The 18,474-nt window shown below is 44.5% G+C and overlaps 7 protein-coding genes across 7 annotated transcripts; 4 read left to right on the top strand and 3 right to left on the bottom strand.

Annotated features, from left to right (window-relative positions):
- The first annotated feature begins 829 nt into the window (after positions 1-829).
- On the top strand, positions 830-1,723 carry BKA55DRAFT_386454 (uncharacterized protein). The gene has a single exon (XM_046185987.1). It carries the CDS (start codon positions 919-921, stop codon positions 1,429-1,431), a length of 513 nt encoding a protein of 170 aa, XP_046048598.1. The 5' UTR covers positions 830-918; the 3' UTR covers positions 1,432-1,723.
- On the bottom strand, positions 1,556-4,563 carry BKA55DRAFT_386417 (uncharacterized protein). The gene has a single exon (XM_046185985.1). It carries the CDS (start codon positions 4,194-4,196, stop codon positions 1,680-1,682), a length of 2,517 nt encoding a protein of 838 aa, XP_046048597.1. The 5' UTR covers positions 4,197-4,563; the 3' UTR covers positions 1,556-1,679.
- Positions 4,564-5,100: 537 nt separating this feature from the next.
- BKA55DRAFT_570039 (Haloacid dehalogenase-like hydrolase-domain-containing protein) lies at positions 5,101-6,529 on the top strand. The gene is made up of 4 exons (XM_046192977.1): positions 5,101-5,574; positions 5,628-5,656; positions 5,713-6,174; positions 6,222-6,529. Exons 1-4 carry the CDS (start codon positions 5,363-5,365, stop codon positions 6,395-6,397), a joined length of 879 nt encoding a protein of 292 aa, XP_046048596.1. The 5' UTR covers positions 5,101-5,362; the 3' UTR covers positions 6,398-6,529.
- On the bottom strand, positions 6,530-7,182 carry BKA55DRAFT_570038 (mediator complex, subunit Med21). Its single transcript, XM_046192976.1, has 3 exons — positions 7,103-7,182; positions 6,942-7,050; positions 6,530-6,890 (listed from the first exon to the last, which is right to left on the bottom strand). The coding sequence occupies exons 1-3, from the start codon at positions 7,142-7,144 to the stop codon at positions 6,631-6,633; spliced, it is 411 nt and encodes a 136-aa protein (XP_046048595.1). The 5' UTR covers positions 7,145-7,182; the 3' UTR covers positions 6,530-6,630.
- A 130-nt stretch (positions 7,183-7,312) lies between these two features.
- Positions 7,313-8,948, top strand: BKA55DRAFT_570036 (translocation protein Sec62-domain-containing protein). The gene is made up of 3 exons (XM_046192975.1): positions 7,313-7,938; positions 7,991-8,541; positions 8,594-8,948. The coding sequence occupies exons 1-3, from the start codon at positions 7,515-7,517 to the stop codon at positions 8,786-8,788; spliced, it is 1,170 nt and encodes a 389-aa protein (XP_046048594.1). The 5' UTR covers positions 7,313-7,514; the 3' UTR covers positions 8,789-8,948.
- A 185-nt stretch (positions 8,949-9,133) lies between these two features.
- On the bottom strand, positions 9,134-9,777 carry BKA55DRAFT_540221 (acyl-CoA N-acyltransferase; the record flags this gene model as incomplete). The annotated part of the gene is made up of 2 exons (XM_046190232.1): positions 9,134-9,286; positions 9,364-9,777. 2 exons carry the CDS (start codon positions 9,775-9,777, stop codon positions 9,134-9,136), a joined length of 567 nt encoding a protein of 188 aa, XP_046048593.1.
- Positions 9,778-12,563: 2,786 nt separating this feature from the next.
- BKA55DRAFT_645191 (uncharacterized protein) lies at positions 12,564-17,120 on the top strand. Its single transcript, XM_046197199.1, has 9 exons — positions 12,564-13,574; positions 13,633-14,082; positions 14,138-14,161; positions 14,211-14,286; positions 14,340-14,383; positions 14,440-14,539; positions 14,588-14,845; positions 14,915-15,017; positions 15,061-17,120. Exons 1-9 carry the CDS (start codon positions 12,962-12,964, stop codon positions 17,041-17,043), a joined length of 3,651 nt encoding a protein of 1,216 aa, XP_046048592.1. The 5' UTR covers positions 12,564-12,961; the 3' UTR covers positions 17,044-17,120.
- The last annotated feature ends 1,354 nt before the right edge of the window (positions 17,121-18,474 follow it).

Below are 18,474 nucleotides of genomic sequence, written 5' to 3'. Positions count from 1 at the left end.
GGGCAACAGCTGCATGAGGATGGGTCACCTCCTCCAATGGCCAACCACTCAAGTCTGTTTACTGTTAAGGGCAGCTAAAACCCATGGTTTTGCATCATAGTATCCAGATCCAAGACGATCTTTTGGCCAGGCCGACCACCGCATAAGCACAACAGCTTGTAACCAGAGAAAACACCAACACACACCACACACCACACATCGCATCTATCATCAGCTGTATCTCGCTTTGTTGCTAATGTTAGGCCAAGCTTCGATCACACGGCGTCCCCACACACGACAAGGTCCTCGTCTGGTGTCTGTGTGACTTGTCCCAGGACGAACAAGGGAGCTGCTGATTCGAGGACAGACCCATGCAAGCCGGCCTCTCACCAAGAGTCCGGCACCGGCTCAGCCACTAGCAACTCGTCATTGAATATATCAGACTTTCAGGGACCTTATTATTTGACTGGCACTGCAGAATGCAGAATGGCAATGTGCACACAGACTAAAGGAAACAAGGATCTACAGTCTCGACTTCTGTACTGCAACATTGCGAACTCCTGCATTTATCAAGGGAGCTGGCATTCTTGGGGTCCGTTTGTATGTGGCACAACAATTCTGGATCGCTGGGCAGACGCGCATATGCGCGTCCTAGCATCTTTTGTTGATTGCTTCACTGACTTGCCTCCTCGAATTCCAGTGGCTTCCGTCGAATGCATGGTCATCACGAGCCACGCCACTCTTTTCACCCGTCAACCTTGAAGCTTATAGCCATGCTGTCAGTAACCTACATATTCTGTTACTAACTAACCACATCTGCAACTGGTTCAGTAGTTGGGCCAGCTGAATGCCCTTTTTGAGGAGCAGTTGATAAGCGAAGCCCAATCTGTGAACTGACTCGACAGGACATGTGAGAGTTGATAGTCAGACTCACCAGCCATGTCTCAAACATTGATATTCGTACCTTGGGCTCGTGACATTTGCACTGACCTTTCAGGGTCCTTGCACATTCCGACTGGTCAGGAATTGGGACTCGACCTCTCAGGTGTCCGTGAACTCTGCAGAGTCTTGAGAGACTGCCACGACAGCATGATTGATACTACTCAGAACAGCATATTCATGGTGTTTGATGAAACCCCTAGGACGAGTCTACGGTCACATCTATACGATCCCTACCTATCACCTCATTCCTTCGAACCATATCAGATAGTCTTGTTTATTCATCAAGCGGTCTATCATATGACCAACTGCTTGGTGTTTTTGTTACAATTCGCGCTTATATCGGATATAATTTTATCTCACACGTTTGGCTGCACTTTCTCGCTTCTCGCTCTCTTCAAAACTGCTCTCATGGTGGGGTTCACCGTATTGAGCTTCGTCCTGTTGTGCTCAGACGGATCCTTGCAGGCCATGATGAACTATCTTCATTGTCAACATAGAAACACAAATTAATGTTTGGCCAATTGGGGACTTACTATTGCGGAGAACAGACGAGTGCTCGACATTTTTTTCTGAACCATGGCCTCCTCTATTATTATTGCTACGCATTGAGTCCAAAGATAGTAGTTGCAGAGATAGACGTTGTCATTCAACTTCTCGGGTATAAAAAGGTCTTCATACGTCATTAAATTATATTGGTAATCCCGTCTGATGTCGACTGGATCCGCTTCTATTTTAATACCGCTTTGGTTTGACCCAGCTTAACGATAAACCTCCCTCCTCGCATCGTCTGCGTAAACAATCTCCTGGGTTGCTCCTCGCGGTCTCTCAATGAAAGCAATCTCCTCTCCACCTCTCATCGGTTGATTGTAGTACCGCTCCACTGGCCGCGTGCTGTACTCCTGTCTCACAACGCCTGGCTCTGCAGCAATGGCACCGTATTCCCGCACGTAAGGCTGTACAGCTTCACGGTGGCTCTCCGGGTGGACGCTTGTGGCATATTGACGTACGGGTGGCTCGGGTCGCACGCTCTGCACTCGGCCGTAGTCCCGGGCGACCTCATACCGAACAGGTTCCGCTGGTCGCACGCTGGTCGGCCTTGTAATATAGTCTCTCGTCCCGTCTTCCATACGTCTTCGTTCTGGAGGTGGCATCACCTCAACGAACTCTCCTGAGGGACCTAATGGCCGTGTTGAATGCTCACGTGGCATATGGTCCCTGTAATCCTGCGATACGTACTCCGGTTGTGTAACAACCCGTCTAGGCATATACGATGGAGAACGTCTCCTGTAGACTGCCCCTCCTTCATAGGCCTCCATCGCCTGGGGCCTCCGAACCGGAGCTTGTTCATACAAGATCTCGGGTTCGCCGGATCGAGCGGGAGGAACTGCGGAGTGCCGGATGATCGTCGAACGTGGTGGCTCAATATACTCACGTCCATAGGCATCTACGATAATTCGAGTTGGCGGCGGCCTTTGAGGTGCCATAAACACATCGCCTTCTGGTCTTAAGCCTGTAGGCGACGCTTCATGTGCTCCCGCATAAGGCCACGATGGGCGCTGATAACCGTCGTTAGGTCGAACTTGGGAACTTGCTGTTCCCCCGATCGACTGCCTCTGGTGATGAGGTGGAACATGGGGGGGTTGTTCGATAGGATAAGGTCCACCGGAGACGTATCGATCATCGGCGTATTCTCTCCTATAGACAGCAGTTCCCGGAACAGTGGTGCTCGCTGCACGTTGTGATGAAAAGCCTACTCTGTCATAGCCTAATGGCACTCGATCATCCCGCTCTTGACGATTATGCACAGGTTCTGGAGGATAGAGGCCAGGGTGAGGCTCGTAACGAACTTCTTCGTAGACAGGTTCATCTGGTTGTTGCTGAGCGTACCTTTGACGTTTATTGGGACGAACATAGGAAGGGGCATTCATAGGGGAAGGAGATCTAGGTTCAGCCTTGATATAGGGCGTTGGTTCAGTCTCGGGCGCTTGCCTGTCAGCCTTTCTCTTCTTCTTCTTTGCTCTCCGCCTATCTGATGCACCGCCTTGAGGCGAGCTTTCAGGACTGGTAACAGCGACTGGCTCATTTCTGAGAGCAGCAACTTGGGCGGGAGTACCAGTGGACGAAGTCGACGTCGCTTCGGCAGCCCGAGGTCGTGGCCTAGCATTCATTAATGGCGAAGTCTGTGCATTCTGAGGCGATCTCTCATGTGCCCTGATCAGAGGAGAAGGGGGACGGCTGTCAATATAGTGTTCACGGGGAGGCTGTCGAGAGGCTGGCCCGTAATCAACTCTACGCCTATCGCTCTCCCCATTACTAGGACTTTGTCTGGCACTTCTATCCTGCCTAGGTGTTGTCTTGTCTGCATTATAAGCAGCAAGGCCAGGGACGTGTCCAGGTCGTGAAGTGCTGTTAACGCTCGATGAACCGACGAAAGGTTGTGGATTTGCATAGGCTTCTTGAGGCCTAGTGTGGCTCGGTGCGTACGGCTCCGGAGGGACTTGCTCTAAACCAGTCGGACGTTGTCGCGAAATAGGAGCGTTTTGGTTGTTTATCGTTGGTAACGACTCCGCGTCAGGCACTTGTGCCTCTTCGGATTCGTTACGGACTCGGGAAGTCAAAACGGACGACGGAGTGTTGTGCTGCGACGAGTAGAAAGTGTTGTCATCGAAGGAATCACTTGCATTGTCATGGTCAGTAGCATCAGCAGCAGCAGCAGTGTCGGGACCAGAAGTGCTTTCCACAAGCGTCAAGGCTTTCGTCAAGACCTCGTTAAGATCAAATTCGACGATAGGCTCCCCTTGCACCACGCTCTTAGCAGTTACCCGTCTCTGGTCAACCTCGTCTCTCAAAGCACGTTCCAGCCTCTGTCTCTGCAACTTCAACTCTGCTTTAACCAAATCGTCAGACTTCTCTAGGAAGATGGGGTTAATCTCAGTAGATCCTGTCCCGTATGGTTTGCTGTTGTTGGTAGTGCTAGAGGGAACAGTAGCAGACACGTCTGCTTGCTTTTCGTTCGCGATAGTCTGCCGTTGAATGTCTGACTGATGACTCGGCGCTCCATCTGTCATGGAAACATCTATCGGACGGATGGAAGATTGTGTGGAAGGGATAAAGTTAGAGGGGACCTTGATAGTCGGATGTTTACCAGAAAGAACAGTGGTCGAGAAGCGTACAATCTTCTCATACTGCTCAATCTGATGACGGCCCTTCTCAGCAAGACCAGCGAGCTCATTCCTACTAGCGAGATGCCCCTGAAGAGCAATCTCTTGTGCCATGATGGCGGCGAGTGAAATGTACACGTCGCGTCACCAGGTGACACCAGATTAAGGAGCAAGCAAAATAGGACCAACTCCAAGTTAGCTCAGCGAAAATGTTGGGTAATAAGCCCGACCGACAACGCCACTCTTGACGCGATATGACGCGGACCAAAGAGATACTACTGATCAAAATGTAAATGCGCTGTTTCGGTTGTTGTTCAAGAAATGGAAGCTTTGAAGTTGGAGGTCTGTGCAATTAATGGAGTGGTTTTTAGAGCCACTGGCGCCTTGACTTCGGGTGGACGTGAAAGGCAAACAATTTAGGCGGTGTAAGCGGCAGAATTCTTTCACTACAGGGTCTTGAGATGGCCGTTGAACCTGCTGATCAGATGAAAATACTGACTTTGAAACCAAATTAATTATCAATATTCGAAATCGACAAATACTTGCTCCAACTGACTAATGGGCTTCGAGTTGGTTCGTTAAATCAGGTGGCATTGGGCTGAATGTCATGTGTCTAGTGTCATAGCTCTTATACAGACTGTCCATTGAGCCTCAATATCAAGAACACGACACTTGTGGTCTTACAAATTCGATCCCTGAAGATACCAAAGACTAATATCCATGCTTACAGCAAGCTTGAATAGTCCAATAGCCCCGGATTCCTCGTCCCGTCCTATCATTTAGTGTCCGAACCATGAGGCTCATGATGAACTCCCTGTAAGCATGGATCATGGAAACGACTATAACGCGTGGCTCGACAGCCTCCTTTAAGCCCATGATACTTCATGCCATGAGGATCTAGGAATTGAAGTCCTATGACCTATTTACACGTGTTTTTGAATGGAGATTCAATTAAAAAAAGGGGACATCTTCCATGAATTCCTCGAATGTTTGCTCAACAACAACTCATTTAGTATCAAATGCAACTAGTGAAAGAATGACAGTCCCGCGATCGGAGACCGGAAGACGATCCGCGCTGAACTTTGCTCATTTTTCAGCCACACCGCAAGAGTCATTGGGTGAAACGTAGCGTATCAACGGATACCGACGATATCCTACGGATACTGCAGAGTTGATCCAAAGAAGTGATTGATTACTTACTAGCCTTGCACTTTTAGCCCAGATCGCCATTCCCTATAAAATTCTATTTAAACTGTCTCTCTCCTCCTCATACCCATTCAATGTACCAATTACGACCACGTGTTACCGCAATATCATCATTGAAGCGCTTCTCAAAACCTTTAGTTGCCTCCTCTTTATTGCTCAACTCAAATCTTACACCTCGCTATCCTCACTTTGCCAACCACAACCCCAGCCTCAATATTCAGACTCATACCAAATTCACTATGGGCAGTACTCAGGACATGAACCCGGGAAAGCCGGTCCTATTTTTGTTAGTCTTTTCGAAATTTACCTCATATAGGCTCCGAGCTAACTTTGTTGCAGCGATATTGACAACTGCCTCTATCCGAGGAGTAAGTTTAAACTGAAATTGATGTCTATGACTACTTGAAACTAACAATGAATAAAGGCTCAAAAGTCCATGACATAATGGCTAAACTCATCGATGAGTACTTCTCTAAACACCTGGAGATTCCATGGGACGAAGCAGTGAAACTCCACAAAGAGTATTACACCAATTACGGCCTCGCCATTGAGGGGCTGGTGCGCCATCACCAAATCGACCCCTTGGATTACAACGCCAAAGTGGACGATGCTTTACCCCTCGAAGGAATCATCAAGCCCAACCCTGAGCTACGCGAACTCCTTGACGACATCGACAAGTCCAAGGTTACTGTATGGCTTTTCACCAATGCTTATGTGAACCACGGAAAGAGAGTTGTTCGCCTCTTGGGCATCGAGGACATCTTCGATGGTCTCACATACTGCAACTATGCGGAACAACCGTTACTCTGCAAGCCGGACCCCCGCATGTACGAGAAGGCCATGCGCGAAGCACGCGTCGAGCGTGTGGAGGATTGTTACTTTGTTGGTAAGTTCCCTACGTTGTTACTCATAACTCCATCTAACCCCTTCTAGATGATTCTGCCTTGAACTGCACAGAAGCCAAGAAATTTGGTTGGACGGCTGCTCATCTCGTTGAGGAGGGAGTACCAGCTCCAAAAACCCCTGCTTCGCAATACCAAATCCAGCACCTACGAGAGCTAAGGAACGTCTACCCGCAGTTCTTCAAATCTACTTCAAACAAGGCATAGATTACGACATTTGAGGTCGGTTACGAAATAGAGAGGATTATGAGGCATGTGATAGAGTTTTAGACGGTGGCGTTCAAGGCGCTCACTCGGCTGAGATACCTTTGTATTATGGTTTTTCAACAAAAATAATAAAATGCTCCTTTAAATGGGCTACCAGCCTTCCATTTGGTTATTCGTACCCTGAACTCCGCGCTGCGCATCAATAAACGTGGCAAAAAAAACTGAAACCGTACTCAAGGTCGTCGGATGCTGCGAATAACACTGTCAAGCTCAGACAAAATCTGATCTTTCTCCTTGATTGCTTCTTGGCGTTGGGCCTCAGCAATCTTCAGATCCTCTTCAAGCTCTTTGATGTATCTCTCCTGATCCATTTCACTGTTGTCTAAACCGGGGAGAGATGAGATGAGGACCTCAATTTGCTGCTCTTTGAGAACGAGATCTTGTGACAACTCTACCATACCAGCTCGAAAGTCGTCAGGAGGGAGTGAATCAACTGAAACAGTTAGCTACTTTCGTTTGAGATAAGAAATAGACTTTAGCATACCTTCTTTTGGAGCATCTTTCACTTCACGAATCTTGTCATTAGGACCAAGTGTTTCAAGGTCATGTCGCCTGTTGACATAGTGAAGACATGCCACGAACTGTGTGGCCAGCTGTAAAATGTATTAGCGAAATCTTTTTTTCCCACATAGACTCAAAGTTCACCTGATCTACAGCATCTTGAAGTTGTGTTAAGCGATCACCCATGATGTTGGCTGTAAGCTCTCAAACAAAGTAATTGTGATGATCTAAAGCTTCAAGGCTCACTCACACCTCAATCTCACACTGACTTAGCAGTCACGTGGAGATATGCCGGAGGTCGGGCAATTAACAATCCGCCCCGGAAATTCTGGAGCTCAGTGATGGAAGGAAGTGAACACCGTTGTCTCTGGGCGAGCTATGACATGATTGGCACGGCATGGTCCAAGTGGCAGCAACACCATGTTTGTTCTTTCTTAAACCTGTCAAGTCCACATCTTTTACTTCGCCTTCGTGCGCTTCTGTCTCTCTCATCCAATTCTTTAACCCAATAAACTTTTTCTCTACACTCTTTTTTACACTGACTTTCCAGTAAAATATGTCTGAACAACCTCCCCAGCCAGGCCCTCAGCCTGGGCAGATTCCCATGCCGCAACCCGGGCAGCGACCTACACCCGAGCAGATTCAGGCAATGCAGCGCCAACTTGCCATTGATGCTGAAAAGAACGGCATGACCGTCCCTGAGTTTATTGAGCACATTAAGAGACAAGCGCAAGAGCAAATGAGAATGCGCGCACAACAGCAACAGCAAGGTCATGATCACGACCACGACCACGACCACGACCACGACCACAACGGTCATTCTCATGATCACGGTCAACCTCCCCAGCAGGGTCGCGCTCAGCCTATCACCCCAGGACCCCCCAACCCCAAGGCCATTGCTCTTGCAACGTTCCTCCGAGGCCAAGATCTTAAGCCTAGAACTGTTATTCTCAACGGCGAGCGAAAGGACATGTTTCGAGGTAAATCAAAATGCCACCAATCTCTTCCAAGTCAGTTACTAACAACTCGTAGTCAAGCGAGCCCTCCGAGCTCTTCAGTCCCCCGCATATGAGAAAGCCCGCAAGAAGAACCCTCTTCTCCCCGAAATCACCGACCGAGCTTCTCTCGAGAACACTTTCAAGTTGCTACCCCTGAGCATGCTTGCCCTCCGAGTTTCCAAGGTCGAACCCCAGGCAGGCCCTAATGGAAAGAAGCCCAAGCGTGTCAAGGGTCAGTGGACAGTCAAGATTGAGCAGCAACAAGAGGCAAAAGACGATATGTACTATTGCTGGCTGTGGGAAGGCAGTCAGCTCAAGCGTAAGATCTACGCTGGTCTTGCACTCCTTGCTATCTTCGCAATCGTTTTGTACCCTCTGTGGCCTCTGGTGTTGCGCCAGGGTGTCTACTACCTCAGTTGGGGACTTCTTGGTCTGCTCGGACTGTTCTTCTTGATGGCTATCTTTCGTGTTATCCTGTTCTGTATCACCTACTTCACTACACCACCCGGTCTATGGCTTTTCCCCAACTTGTGGGAGGACGTTTCGTTCATGGACAGTTTCAGACCTGTTTGGGCCTGGCACGAGGTCAGTTAACTATATTACGAGAGAATGAAGCACATTGCTAACATACACGCAGACCGAGAAGAAGAAGAAAAAGAAGAAGTCTGCTGCCCCTGGAACCAGCGCCAACCCCGCCTTCGCAGCCGCTACTGGACAAGTTGCGCCCACGACTGCGACTACAACTGGTACAGATACTCAGGTCAAGACTGGCGATGTGCAGCAACGGCACTACGAGGCCCCAAGAGTTGAAGAGCTCGATGACGACGAGTAGATTGTATATAAAAGTGACCTTGGGTGATGGCGTTTCTTGGAAGCTGTAATAGTATCGTGGATCCATTGTGTAGTGCGGGAAGCAATCAAAGCGGTTTCCTTTTTGTATGCGATTTTCCAAGTTTATACAGACATGGTACAATGTCAATTTTAACGTGAATTGTTCATATTTTGGATGGATATCTAGAAAACAAACCGAAGCACCCCGCCATAGTCCATGATAAGAACAGCAAAATCGAGTCGCCTCGTTTTCCTCCAATGAAGGGGATTTTCTACAGCACTTTTGAATAGTCGATCCTTGTCAATAACAAGAGCTCGATACACTTCACCCCTCCATGAGAGCTCCTCAGGACTGTAATGTCAGATGTTTCCAAAAGAAGGTACCGCCCTTAAGCTCTCCATTTGGACTTAGACCGTATTTTGGGATCTGGCCAAGTTCGACATAACCAAGCTTTTTATACACCTCTTCTGCTGGGCTTCCGGTCTCGGTGTCGAGAAGCTAAGCATTTGTTAGTTACCGGGACTTACATGCCGAAGAGCTAACGTTAGTATAGTTATGATGGACATTGAACTTACCAGAATAGTTCGACCACGCTTGGTCGCTTCAGCTTCGAGAGCAGAAATCAAAGTTCTGGCACCTCCTCGACCGCGAAAAGCTTTGTGAACAAGAAGCTTTTCCACGACGCCGCGGAATGGGCCAGTTTCCGAAGAGGGCATATTTAGCATGACAACGCCCACCACATGGGAGCCGTTCGGCCGAGCTCCAGGTTCGCATTCGTTCAGGAGAATGAATATGAGTCGCTTTCCGTCTGCGACCTCTGCAATTCGCTCTTTCCACCAAGCAAGAAGTTTCTCGTGAGATAGGGGCGGGAGGAATTCTGCAATGGTTCGGTCGTGAGTGATACAGGAGGCATGAATGGCTGCAAGATAGGGAATCAAGTGCCCATGCTGCCCTGGTGAGAAGAGGGCCACTGTTCCTGAAGCTGTCATGTTGAGAGCTCCTTATTAATTGGGCGAGGTTATGTCAAGAGTTGTGTGTTTGAGTGGTTCCCGGAGAGTAAGTTGTGTCTCAGTGTACAATGCTTCTTTGTCGTATACGCATCTGCAAGGTGGAGACCATGTATCCAACCGCAATGGATATTTGAATTGAACGGTGAAATATCGGTCAACGCTGGTGTAGAAATTCTGTAAAAGATTTATTAGAGGCTTGATTTAATAGGCAACTCGATGAGGGGAGATATTGGTTATCCGATTTAGGAGCTCGAACCCGGTACAAGCTAGTAGACTTACTTGAAGAGTTTAAACTTAGGCTGGTGGGCTCTCAAGCAAGCAGTTGAAAGTTAGGAAATGTAAGAATTGTAAGACAAAGTGTTGAGAAAAAGAAGTCGGAGAATTTCGGCCCAGGGAGTTAAATGGCCATGGATGTTTGAAGAGACCTGAGCATCAAAACGTGACTGATTACCTGCCTTGCCTCTCCTTAGGTAGGTTAGGTTACTACAGTATTAAGATGAGGTCTCTCCGGGTGAGTGAGTGTGATTCAGTGAACCAGAAAAAAAGTCGCCTTCTCCCCTGCAGCCACTGCTATCCAAGGTAACTCTGGGCTCGTGGATGCAAGGTTGGGTTACAAGGTGCCCTAGCAAAGATGGAAGTTTTCCAGGTTCCAGTTCCTGAGATGGTCGCCTCCATCAGTGGAGTGCCCTGTAGTTACCGTCCCGGCGGGTAATTGCAGCAGCCCTGAAGGTACGGTAAGTTGCCTGTGTGGATTTTAGCGTATAAGTTGACGGCTCCGCAACCCATCAAATCACCCCCGGTCTGACTAAGGTAGTTAGACCATCAGCCCAGCCAAGTTTGTTCTTTTACACCCTCAAAACGACTCTGGATTGGGTCGAATCCTTCACTTTCTGCGGAAGCAATCGTGAAGAGGTTGCACGCCACGGTTGCCACAGATTGTCGGAAGAAAATGGCGCATATACAAATCTGGCAGTTGAGATTTGCTTTTGCTGGTGGCTTCAAACTGGTTGAGTTGACCGTCAAGGCTAAGAGTTGAGGCCTGAAAGCTAGTAAATCCTTGGATGGGTTGATGAAACGAGACGGGACGGGACGGATGGAGAACGGGAACTCTTCATACTGTCTGTCCACTATATTCCTTGTAACTCACTCGTATTGGGTCTGAGTAGAAGGTGGATAACATCGTGACAGAGGCCCTTCTATCAGCTCATCCTTCGGTGTTCAAACACCGAGTCATGGACACCTGTAGCTAATCCAGGACAATCACATTGTTAATCTCGGTTGCCGAAAAACAGGCTGAGTGATCCATATCAGCGTTGGTATCATAATCAGTTGACTGAGCTCATACCAGTTATAGTGTCTAATACAAGGAAGCATAACAGGCTGTCAGGGCTATTCATCTTTGGATGAGTTGTTGCAGGCCAAGAGGTTTCATCGGATTTAAACAACAGTTCACACGAGCCTTACCTGTTGGCTCGAGCCGGGGGGGGGCCAACTAAGCAAGCTTAGTTGGGCACAAAACCGTGAGACATGCACAAAAGGGTGAGACAGGAGAAGCTGAAAAGATAGGAGATAATAAACTTAAAAAATATTATAAAAGAGGAAATAAAATACTTAAAAAATATTTAAAAATTATATTAATATAATATAAAGCTTATAGAAAAATTAGAATTTTAATTTAAAATCTTATTAGCTTATATAGGCTATTAAATATTAGTTTTAAATATTAAAAAAGTAATTTTTTAATAATTCTTTAATAATTAAAGAAATATCTTATAAATTAAATATTATATTTTTATATATATATTTATTAATTATATTTAAAATTTAAATAATATCCTTAAAGATAATTTTATATATATTTTAAAATAAAAGTTTAATAAAAAAAAAAAAATAATATTTTAATATATTTATAAGTTAATTAGAATTTTTAAAGAATTTTAATATATTATAAATATATTAATAAGTTATAAATAAAGCTTAAAATATATATTTAAAGCTAATATATATTATAAGATTAAGCTTTAAATATTTTAAAATATTAATTTAAAAAAGCTTTTTTTTATTAAATAAATTAACTAGAATTTTTTAATAATTATATTTAAAGTATTTAAGATATAAATATAATATATAAAAATATATATAGATTCTATAAGCTATATATAAGTTTTAAACTTAAGGTATATTACTTAGTAAATATATATAATATAAAAAAAAAAAATTCTTAAGGAAAATATTATAAATTAAAATATTTAATTATAAAAAAATCTTATAAACTTAAAAAATAAATCTTTAAATAGTTCTTTTTATAAAGAATATTTAGAATTTTTATACTAATTACTAATTAAGCTAGATCTTATATAATAGCTATAATAAGAGGAATTTTCCCTCTCACGTGACTTTTCTACCTAAAGTTTGGTGTGATCCGTCTGTCTCACCCTTTTGTGCATGTCTCACGGTTTTATGCCCAACTAAGCTTGCTTAGTTGGCCCCCCCCCCGGCTCGAGCCAACGGGTATACAAGTGAACATGCGAGTTCGGTAGATTTTTAGTTACTTGTCCCAATGGGTTGCCTTGCATTAGAGTCTTTTACCAGGGTTTGGTTTCGGCAGTCAAAGCTGTCAGTTCAGTAGGATGCTGTTTAGCGTGAATCAGCTTGAATCAGTGTTTGAAAGACATGAAACGAGAGTGATTGTCACTGTATAAATGGTTTGTGATTCACGTTTGTTATGGGTTGTGAGTTGCTGATCCTCTGAGAGTGTCTTGTCTGTTTATGTTCAACCCCGCAAGTTGATGAATGTTCCAATGAAATACGAAGCTTCCCTATTTGTTTAGAGCAATTAATTGATAACGCAACCCTGATGATGTACCTATTTACGGCATCTCTCATTCATTGGCTCTCCGCATTCCATAGCCATCATCGGCGTCATCAGCTCCCCACTTGAGCTTCCAAGCTCAGCTGTCTTCTTACAGTCCGTCAGCTTATCACTCTCGTTCAGTAAAACAACTCATATTCTTACTTAAAATCTACTACTTCTTGCCTACGTTAGTTTATCTTGATATATCATTCATTGGACTGTTTTGAACTCTTTACCCATCTTCTGCTTGAGCCTCACCGCCAAGGCCTTGGCTCGTTGAGGTATTAGTCCTCATCCTCGTCTTCCGACATGGATTTCCTTAAGAAGGTCGGCGAGCACGTCGAAAGTGTTTTGAACAAGAAAGACGATGATGATAAGCATGATTCTCAGTCACAATCTCACCACGGACAGAGTCAGCAGCCCCATGGCCAAGATTACGGCTACAGTCAGTCTCAAGGGCAAAGCCAGTACGGTAGTCAAGGTTATGGACAATCTCAAGGCCATGGCAACCAGAGCTACGGATATCAGGGATACGGCAACCAAGGTCCTTCTCAAGGCTATGGGCAGTCTCAGGGTTATGGACAGTCCCAGGGCTACGGACAATCCCAGGGATATGGTAACCAAGGCCACGACAACCAGGGGTACGGAAGCCAGGGCCATGGAAGTCAAGGTTATGGAAACCAAGGCTATGGTTCTCAAGGTCCACCTCAGGGAGGCTATGACCGGCCACCAAGCGATGGTCGCCCCCAAGGAGGAAAGCAATCTCACGACGATGACCATTCTCATGACGCTGCTGCCCAATATCTTCAAAGACAGCAGGCAGTGAATCGCTATCATTCATTTGCCTCAGAGTCGAAGGGCAACGTTAAGTGGTACGTCGATGGTGCCTCATACTTTTGGGCCGTCTCCCAGGCCATTGAGCGTAAGTCACAGCAATCCAGAAATTTTCTTAGATAATTATCTGACATACCCATTTCTAGAGGCACGGGAAAGTATTTACATTCTTGATTGGTGGTTGAGCCCTGAGTTGTATCTTCGCCGCCCCCCTGCTAAGAACGAACAATACCGTCTGGATCGCATGCTTCAACAGGCCGCACAGCGCGGCGTCCAGGTTTACATCATCGTGTATAAGGAGGTCGAGGCAGCTTTAACTCTCAATAGCAGTCATACGAGAACTGCTCTTGAAGCGCTGCACAAGAATATTCATGTCTTCCGACATCCTGACCACTTGCCCACAGGTTACGACCTACAGAGGGAATTGGGCAAGTCTATCAAAGCTTTGACTAACTTTGATCTTGCCAAAGCATCTGGAGATGCTATCAAGGCTGTCTATGGTACTGCTGATGGTGTCGTGCTATACTGGGCACATCATGAGAAGCTCCTCGTCATCGACAACGGCAAACTGGGTTTTATGGGAGGACTGGATATGTGTATGGACTTTCCTGTCTTACTCAGAAAAAGAAATGCTAATTCATATGGCTCTAGGCTTTGGAAGATGGGACACAAACAGTAAGTTTACGTGTTTTATTGAGGAGCTGTTACTCACTATCCTAACCAGGTCACCCCATCGCTGATGCTCACCCCGGTAACTTGGATGCCATTATTTTCCCAGGACAAGACTACAATAATGCCAGGTATGTCTGATTGCTAAAATGAAGTATATGATCATACTAAAAAGATGGCGCAGAGTCTACGACTTCGCTGATGTGAAGGACTGGGATCAAAACAAGCGTAATCCACCCTTTCAAATATTCTGCCTTCTAGAAACCGTAACTGACTGGCTCTAGTCGACCGAACTAAGAGCTCCAGGATGGGTTGGTCAGATGTTGCTCTGAGCATGAACGGACCTATCACTCGTGATATGGTTGATCACTTTATTGACCGATGGTAAGCCGCCACAACCTGTAATTCATTGACACAGTCTAATTATAACAGGAACTTCATCTTCAAAGACAAGTATAAGGAGAAGAACCCCGGCAAGTATCACAAACTCGAGCTGCCCCCACGAGACACCTCCGGTTCTGGAGATAGACGATCCAGAGGCGAGGATGACTATTTGGGTGGCTTAACGCAGCAGTTCAGCCGTGGTATGGACAGGCTGAGATCGTTTGGGGAACATGATGACTCTCATCGTGACCGTGGGCACAGATCTGAAGGTCGTGGCGACATGCCTCAAATACAGATGATTCGAAGGTGAACTTTATCGGCTCTGCCTTTCTCTTATGCTTTTTACGTGTATAAACCGTTACTAACATGACGCAGTTGTGCTGAGTGGTCGTCGGGCCACCCTCTTGAGCGTTCGATCCAGAACGCATACATCGACGCAATCAAGAACTCTAGGTTCTACGTTTACATCGAGAACCAAGTAAGTATTCCTTTAGTTTTACAAGGCTTTACTAACGAATCAGTTCTTCATCACCGCTACCGATGATAAGCAACGAGTTGTTAAGAACAAGATCGGTGCTGCGTTGGTAGAACGAATTATCCGCGCTGACCATGAAGGAACACCCTTTCATGTCTGGATATTGATGCCAGCCGTTCCCGCTTTTGCAGGTGACTTACAGGACGAGGGAGCTCTGGGAACCAGAGCTATCATGGAGTTCCAATATGACTCGATCTCGCGTGGTGGGTATAGTATCATTGAGAAGCTTCAGAAGGCAGGCATTCGAGACACAAGCAGATACATCGGATTCTACAACCTTCGAAACTTCGATCGAATCAATACTTCCAAGACAATGGCTGATGCGGAAGCCCGAACTGGTGTGTCATATGAAGAGGCTCGACAGGAGAGAGATCGTGAGTTGGGCGGTTACCCAGATGAGGGATCAGGAAGGGCAGCACGTGATCAGTACCAACAGAGCCGAGGCGGCTTTTCAGGCTCACGAGGAGGTGATAAGTATGAAAGTCGAGGTTATGGAGACCGGTCTCAGCGAGACGATTACCGACAGGAGTCTCAGCGGGGCTACAACTCCAGACCAGACAGCAGACGTCAGGACGATGACTACCGTGGAGGTCACTCTGGGTCCAGAAACAGGCGCGATAGCGACAGTGACGACGACCGCCGAGGTGGTAGCTATGGAAGACGACGTGGCAGTGATAGCGACGATGACCGCCGAGGGGATAACCACGGGCGAGCCCGCGATCCCTATGCCCACCCTGGAGCCGATCCTCGATTTGAGTCTAGGCCCCAAGGATATTCTCAACAGGGATACGGACGTGATGGTGACTACCGCGGTTCCTCACAGCAAAGTTATGGCGGTCGAGGCGACTATGGGGAGCGGCCAGATGCAGGATATGGAAGACCTGAACGTAATCCCTACGATCATCCTCAAGCTGACCCACGTTACAGCGGCAGAGAGGATTCTGATCGTTACGGCTCTCGCCGCGATGATCGTCCACAGTATGGGGAACACTCAAACTCTTCCCGATATGACAGCCGACAGGAACAACGTTACTCGAGCCACTCTGAATCAAGATATGATGACCGACCACAGCGACAAGAGCAAGGAGGCTACTCCCAGGGAGGTGGTGCAGACTCATACCAGAGATACCAACAGGAGGCTAGCAAAGTTGGAGACAACACCCTCGACACTATCAGCTCCTGTTACATGGACAAAGGCCCTAGAGTCACTGAGTTACGCTGGGATGGCAATCCTGAAGATGAGATTAACGCTTTCGTTTCCGAGGAATTGTACATTCACAGCAAGCTTCTCATCGTCGATGATCGTCTCGTCATCTGCGGTTCAGCCAATTTGAACGACCGCTCACAACTCGGCGATCACGACTCCGAAATCGCAGTTGTCATTGAAGACCCTACACCCGTAGAGTCATACATGAACGGACGTCCCTACACGGCTTCCCGCTTTGCCGCTTCTCTGCGTCGCTTCCTCTTCCGCAAGCATCTTGGCCTCGTTCCCGATCAACGCTGGGATCAACCAAACCGAAACTGGACACCCGTTGACCGAGACCCCAACGATTACGACTGGGGTTCTCCAGCCGATCATCTCGTCGTCGATCCGCTTAGCCCAGATTTCCAACGCCTCTGGACTAGCACCGCACGTGTGAACACCGAGACATTTGATCGAGCATTCCACCCTGTTCCTACCAATAGAGTTAGGACTTGGAAGGAGTACGACACTTTCTTCTCCCAGTACTTCATCATCCCTGGTAAGAAAGACCAGGATGTCAAGGCGGAGCTTAAGAAGGGCAAGGTTGAGTATGGTCACATTGTGAAATCTGAGTTCCCTGGTGGCGTGAGGGAGGTCAGGGAGTGGTTGTCGCGTATCCGTGGTACACTTGTTGAGATGCCTCTTGATTTCTTGGTTGATGCTGGAGATATTGCCAAGGAGGGGTTGACACTTAACAACCTCACTAATTCTTTATATAATTAGCTACCTTAATTATAGCCTAAACCTAGTTATATATATATTAGTTAAAAAGCCCTGCTTTTTAACTAGCCTTAATCTTCTCCTTATAACCTATTTTAAAGGTGTTAAATTAACCCTTATAATATATTATACTTTAATCATTTAATATACTTTTATAATAAGTTATTTAATTTAAATACTATTAAATTACAAAAAGATTAAAAGAGTAATATGTTTTAAATATAAGTTATATTTCTTAATTTAATAAAGTTATATAATTATTACCTCTTATTTAAAAATAAGGTATTATATTTCTTAGAATTATAGTAAATAGTTAATTTAATTATTTAATTAAGGGTTTAATAATTAAAAGTCTTAAAGTTATACCTCTTAAAAAATAATTATAATAATTAATAATAAGCTATTAATTAATAAAATTAACTACTAATTTATTATTTAATAACTAATTAAAATATTATTAATATTAAATATAAAGGCTTACCTTTTTAATAAATTTAATAATTAAAATTCCTTTTAATAGTTTTATATTATAAAAATATCTATTAAATAAGTATTTTTTTTTCTTTTCCTTACCTTTAGCCTTATATAAGGCTATTAAGCTTTTTAACTTTTTTATTAATAATTTAAATAATAAGACCCTTATAGCAGGCTATTATTATAAAAGTTAAAATTAGATAAGGTTTATTTACTTTAATAATATAATTACTATCTTAATTAAGTAATATTAATACTAGTTATATCTTAGCAGCTAGATTAACTTTCTTCCTTTAACCTATCTAAAGGAACTTTAGTTAACCTTTATAATATACTATACCTAATTTATCTATTATAAAGTATATTATTTAACCTAACTTCCCCTTCTAACCCTTCTTATTAACAGCATAATAGCTATACTGCCTTAATGCCTATATAAAATAGCCTATAGCTATATAATTATACCTACTATATAACTAGCTATAATCTCAATTTAGCTATTAGGCCTGCCCTAGAGGTAGTTAATAAAAAAGAACTCTATATATTATATATAATAATTACTATTATTATAAAGAACTTTTTATTAAAGGATAGATTTAACTTTATTAAAATAGCTATTTTTAATTATAGCTTAATTTAGTTAATTAGTTATATAAAAGAGAGATATTATATTAATTTAATTAATTTAAATTAAGTTAATAATAAGCTACTAGGTCTTAAAGACTTAGAAATAGTCTTAAAATAAAGTTATTTTCTTTAATTAAATAAGATAGCTTTCTTTATTGCTTTTATAAGTAACTTAGCTATATATAAAAAGTAGCTTTTTAATATATCTATAAGGGTAGCTAATATTATTAGAAAATTACTTTTAAATTAATAAAGAGTTTTAAAATAAATATAAAATAAAGGTAAGGTTTAAAAATTCTATTAAAGTTGAAATTAAAGAAATTATATTAGGTT

The sequence above is a fragment of the Fusarium redolens genome (genome assembly GCF_020744475.1).
Source record: "Fusarium redolens strain MPI-CAGE-AT-0023 chromosome Unknown BKA55scaffold_9, whole genome shotgun sequence".
Lineage (NCBI taxonomy): Eukaryota > Fungi > Ascomycota > Sordariomycetes > Hypocreales > Nectriaceae > Fusarium > Fusarium redolens.
Note: the sequence above shows the minus strand (reverse complement) of the source record. Positions and strands in the feature narration are given on the sequence as shown.